Source organism: Onychomys torridus, chromosome 14, assembly GCF_903995425.1.
Source record: "Onychomys torridus chromosome 14, mOncTor1.1, whole genome shotgun sequence".
Taxonomy (NCBI): domain Eukaryota; kingdom Metazoa; phylum Chordata; class Mammalia; order Rodentia; family Cricetidae; genus Onychomys; species Onychomys torridus.
In genome coordinates, this window is record NC_050456.1 from 269,287 (window position 1) to 275,429 (window position 6,143).

The 6,143-nt window shown below is 39.7% G+C and overlaps 1 protein-coding gene across 1 annotated transcript in view; it reads right to left on the reverse strand.

Moving 5' to 3' along the window:
* The window catches only part of Dld (dihydrolipoamide dehydrogenase), a 28,672-nt gene extending 22,742 nt beyond the window's left edge, over positions 1-5,930 (reverse strand). Inside the window, exons 1-2 of the mRNA XM_036206138.1 lie at positions 5,797-5,930; positions 4,076-4,154 (exon numbers count right to left, since the gene is read on the reverse strand). Of these exons, the coding sequence (XP_036062031.1) occupies positions 4,076-4,154; positions 5,797-5,835 (118 nt within the window). The 5' untranslated portion in view covers positions 5,836-5,930. The remainder of the gene's footprint in view (positions 1-4,075; positions 4,155-5,796) is intronic.
* Between the last annotated feature and the right edge of the window lie 213 nt (positions 5,931-6,143).

Here is a 6,143-nt window from a genome sequence, read left to right on the forward strand (position 1 = left end):
AGTGAATGAATGAATGTAAATATGATCTAAATGCAACATAGTGTGTCTATTATGAAATGCAAGGTCATTATCAACAGTTAACAGGACATCACACATCTTAATGACTTTGCTTTGTAAGAATACTCAAACACCTCCTAGTGTTCTAACAGAGATCGTATCATAAGCTTTGATTTTCTCAAGCTGGTCAACCAACACTCTACAAAAAGAATAAAAATAGTGAATGTAGGGTCAAGAATTAAAAGGATTCTCCTCCCTCTCTAAGAGCTAACAGAGAGGGATGGCTAAGTAGGACAGACATGAGGCTTTGAAACTGTGCCTCGAACAAAACTAAGCCATACATCAGATAATAGTATTGGGATTGTAGCTGGTATTATTTTGTATGGTGACCACATTGGATATTTTGTGATATAGTAACTAAAACAGACACGGCCTCAGTGTTCTTTATCCAGTAAGCATGTAATGAGGATCAACTGTGTCATCTTAGGTACTAAAGAAAAATCAGTCTTTGCCCTGATAAAGTTTGTATTTTTTGAGGTAAAAAGTTATTAAGTAAAAATCTCAGCTACATGTATTATATAAAATTATTGGTATCTCATCTACCTCCAAATCATAATTATTTTATATTTACAATTTGCCAATGTTGAGAGATCACCCACTTGATTAAAGAGTACTCTATCTCTATTTTAGTTTTCTGTTGCTGTTGATAAACATTGTGACTAAAAGCAACCTAGGGAGAAAAGGGCTTCATCTTCAAGGGAAGACAAGGCAGGAACCTGGAGGCAGGAACTGAAGCACAGGTCATGAAGGAATGCTGCTTACAGGCTTGTTCAGCTTGCTTTCTTATAATAGCTCATGACTACCTGCTACAGTGGATTTGACCCTTCCACATCAAGAAAACAAGCTACAGAATGCTCACACATCAATTTGATGGAGATAATTTCTCAAATGAAGGTCCCTCTTTCCAGGTGACTAGTTTTTGTCAAGTAGACAAGAACTAACCAGTATGGTCTCACTCCGTTAAAATCTAAGTTCCTGTCCAAAGACTGAAAAGAAAATAAAAGGCAATGAATATATCTTAACAGTCTCCTACTGCAGGACACCCAAGGCTGTCCTCTGATCTGCACACCTGAACTGTGGTATGCACACAGGTACTCACACACTTACACACACCATAATATAGACATAAAATTAAATAGTAAAGTATTTTAAAATTTAAATTTTATGAATGAGACCAGTAAATAGATCATGTCAAATGTACTAAGAAGGTAAATGCCACACTAAAAGTCCATTTATCCTATTCCAAGTGCTTTTTTCTTTTCTTTTTTTCTTTGTGTGTGTGTGTGTGTGTGTGTGTGTGTGTGTGTGTGTTTTCCGAGACAGGGTTTTGCAGTGGATATCTGTATGTTGTAACTGGCTCAGACAATATAGCCTCACAGACTACCCCATAATCCTGTAAGAATACAGCACCCTCATCCAGCAAGAAGTAGTATAAGAAGCTATGCCCAAATTCCCAAATATACCAAGCTGGCTTTGGTGATGGAATTGGCTCACTCCTTTTCTAAACCCAAGCATATTTGCTAAAATAAAAGGTTGAAAGATTCTTCTGTCCTATATCAGAAGAGCCCTCTGGTGTGGGACAGAGAAAAACCAGTATTTTTATTTAAAGCAGGTTGATTATAAATGCAATCTCTTTCTAAGGAAGAAAAGGGGATAGTATAGATATATAGGATAAAAGGGTAGATTAATGAACCTACTTTAAAGAGCAACATCTTGTTTATAAATGTTTTACACTGCTATGGATTTTAGTTTATTGATACAAGTTTAAACTTAATTTTGTTATACTGTATTTATGTTTCTGCTCTCATTTGAGGTATTATGTTTGTGTAGTTCATTTAGATTGTAATGGATAAATGAAAACTACAGATTAATAATTCATCTTCTATGATAGTCAAACTTATTGTCATGTTAAATTTTCTAGGTATAACTAGATATAGTTCAATTAGGTAGGTAATCTTCAAACACTTCAAAGACCTACAGAATATGGCATTGAAAATGTTTTAAAAATTTAGACAATGAGACATGTCTGCCCCTGGCAGCACCAATTTACTTCAGAGAGGAGGCTGGGCACCTTAGACACTCTGTATGGAGTTTATCTTCTTCTTGGCAAAAATAGCCATTTGGGCAAGAAACTGCTTTTGCCTGGACTGATTAATTGACTGGACATGTAGGACCCATAGGAAGTTGACCACTGAACTTTGCTTGGCAAAATGGTCCTTCAGGTTCCTGCTTCACAGAGGAAACTGCCAGACATTCTACAAAACACAGAGAAGTGGCTGAGAGACTCTACGCCTGTGGGCTGAAGAAAGATGCCCCAACTTTACAAAGGAACTTTGGATGACTGTCCAGGCTGCCAGCTGTCTCTGTCTACTCTCACAAGACTCCCAAAAGTTGCTTGTCCTTCTCCCGTTTCTCAGGTGATAGTATATTTTTCTGAGGTCTTTGATGTAGTTGAAGACTAAATAGTTATAATTTCCTTAGATATCATAAAAGATGTTAGATATGAAACCTTAGACTCACAAATAGAGGATAGATAGGATATCTTCTTTAATTTTATCAAAAACTAATAGACTAGATTTTATAAATAAACATAGATATTGTAACTATAAATCTTGCTTGATAATTGTTTTGTTATATGTAATTTTACTATGTTAAAGTTAAAATCTTCCTTTTGGAAAAAAAAAGAAAAAGAAAAGGGGAAGTGCTGTGAATATCTGTATGCTGTGAATGTGTTGCTCTGATTGGTTAATAAATAAAGTGCTGATTGGCCAGTAGCCAGGCAGGAAGTATGGGCAGGACAAAGAGAGAGAATTCTGGGAAGTGGAAGGTTGAGTCAGGAGATACTGCCAGCTGCCAAAATGAGAAGTAACATGTAAAGATACCAGTAAGCCACAAGCCACGTGGCAAGGTATAGATTAATAGAAATGGATTAATTTAAGATATAAGAACTAGATAGCAAGAAGCCTGCCACAGCCGTACAGTTTATAAGTAATATAACTGTGTGTTTACTTGGATCCTAGTGGCTGTGGGACTGGCGGATAAGGGAGATTTGTTTAGCTACAGGGTTTCTCTCTGTGTAGTTTTGGCGCCTGTCCTGGATCTTACTCTGTAGACCAGGCTGGCACTGAAAGGCAGAGATCCTAGCTCTGCCTCCCAAGTGCTGGGGATTAAAGCCACCACCACCCAGCACTCCAAGTGCTTATTAAAAATACATATATTTTATAGAAAATTCAAAACCCCAAGAAAGCATTAAGAAAATTATACAGGGGTTGGGGATTTAGCTCAGTGGTAGAGCACTTGCCTAGCAAGCACAAGGCCCTGGGTTCAAACCTTAGCTCCAAAAACAAAAACAAAAAAGAAAATTATACATCCCAGAGCTCCCTTTTATAGTAGTCTTAAAAAATTTCATTCAAGATGTTAAAAAGCTTTGAAACAACCAACACAATATGACCCAGTGGATAAAATTAATTCTTAAAAGCTGTAATCACATGAAATTGCTCAGCTCAAAAACCGTTTGTGGCTCTCCATCACAACTGGAGTAAAATCTATATCACCTGGTCTGGCTTAGAAGCACTCCACGATCTGATCCCTGCCTATGTCTCTGATTTTATTTCTTGGGACTTTACACATTCACTCTAGTCTTGCTTTTCCTGGAGGTTCAAAAATTAAGTTCCATTTCAGACCTTTCACATCCCCATCCCCTTCTCAGACACCACCTCCTCAAAAGGCTTTCCCTGACATCCTCTCTAGGATCCTAGAATCTTGCTTTAATTTTCAATTACTCTCCAAACACTTGTTACTTATGTATTGTTCATCTTTTAATATTAGCCTCTAAGTGTCTTAAGAATGGATTCTGTCTTGTTTATCTCTTGTAACATACTAGGTGTTCAACAGTAAACTAATTAATAGATTAATTCTAACACTGAGTAACAGTTACTCTAACACTTGCTTTCTTTTACATAAAAACAGAAATGAACTGTCAACTAATCTGATTGAAAACACTGCATCGAGTACTTACTTGGTTGATCTGTATAAGTTCTTAAAGGCACTGAAGAAACTCCTTGTAAGCCATGAGATATCCGATTGAAATGGCCTCTCTAGAAAAAAAGGGCAAAGAAAATTGTCCTGTTAAGTAAAATATAATTTTTACAACGGGCTGGTGACATAGTTAAATAAAGGCTTCTGCCACCAACATTCCCAAAAGGTTGTACTCTAACCTCCACACACGCTCATGCCTACACACATACATGCAAATAAATAAATGTAATTTAGAAGGTTGATGACAACAAATTGGGGTAAATGTATCAAGCACTGCTTCTTAATGGTCTTTACCACAAAGGGTATCCTATCAATTTCCCCTTTGTCAATAATATTCAACTTTCACAATCTTACTTTGCCAGATTTGCCTTATTATGAATATCCAATGAACTGCCTCATATATATATATATACACTTAATAAAATATGCTCAATGGCTTACAGTTTTTATTAAAATGTCAGAAAGCATGGCTAATTTATTTATTTATTTATTTTTGGTTTTTCAAGACAGGGTTTCTCTGTGTTGCTTTGCGCCTCTCCTGGAACTCGCTTTGTAGACCAGGCTGGCCTCGAACTCACAGAGATCTGCCTGGCTCTGCCTCCCGAGTGCTGGGATTAAAGGCGTGCGCCACCAATGCTCGGCTAAGCATGGCTAATTTTAATGCCAAAGATCATTTTAGTATTCTAATTAAAAATATGAAACTGTGAATTCAGGTATTTGAATATTTCAACAACAATCATTTCACTTATTATGCTTTCTAACTAATCTATTTAACAGTCTGTAATCACATTTATGAAGATGTTCTAAGCTACCAACTATGAACAGAAAATTAAACTAGCAACATACCAACAGTATCAGTGTACTCACATTCTGGAAGTTCCACAAATTGCATCATAATCTCACACTCTCTAAACACTATGCCTACCATTTCCTAAGAACAGTGAGACAAAGAAACAAAGCAGAGTTCCAGCTTCTATCATAGCGGAACCAATCAATGGAAGGCAGTGACAATATACTTTGATGTAGCAATGTTCTTTACTTGGCGGTAACTTCTGCACTTGAGATCAAGACATGTAAACCAAAGAGGAGCAAGCTGTCTGTACTGAGTTTTAGTCCCAGCTCAGCTTCTCCCTAAAAGAACGGCATTTTGCATGTTACATTAATTTTTGAGGACACAGACGATTCAGTCTGATCTATGTATTATCTCTAAAGTTGTCACGCTACCCAGCCACGAAGCCGCACACTGGCAGGTGAAATGGGAAGGTGGTTTGGACGATAGACGGCTGCAATTAAAAATACAAGCCCCTGGGTCTGGCGGATGGAAGAGGGCACTAGTTTAGAGACGCGGAACTCGCACGGTTGTGTGCTGGGACTGACCACGTCTGGGCCATTCGCGCCTCAAGGTTACCTACTCACTCCCAGGTCAGGGTTGGGCTGAGGCAAAAGGTATGATGGGGTACCCAGCGGGTGACAGGCGTGATTTACTCGTCCCCGTGCCCGGGTAAAGGCCCAGGCCCCTCGGCCCACGTCCGGCAGTCATTCGACAGACAGCGGGGCCTTCCCGGGGCCGGCCCGCGCTTCCCGCTGCCCCAGGAGGCCAGGCTGAACCAGCACAGAGGCGGGGCCGCGGCGGTTGCGGGCAGCAGGCCGCGTCAAGACCTATGAGCGGGCATCTCTGTGCCTCTAGCCCAGCACCCTCACCTTGGCCAAGGAGCAGTACACACGACTCCAGCTCTGCATCTTCCCTCAATGCTGACCCTACCGACGGTGCTTTCACCTCCGCTGAGTGACTGGTAGGCTTAGCCAAGGTCTCTCCTCCCTGCGCATGCGCAAGAGCGGTACGTCATCTCCCAGGAGCAGCACGATTGGCCTGAGGGTCGAAGGCTAGCTGGTCGCTATGTCGTACACTGTCGCAAAGAACGCCATGCTTTGTAGCAGCTGGAAATTTGGGAACTGTTTCCAAAATGTCTAGAGTAGAGGTGCAAGTTAAACTGGAAGACGGACTAAATAAGTAAAGTTGTTTGCACAGTGAAGCCTGCAGAAAGTAA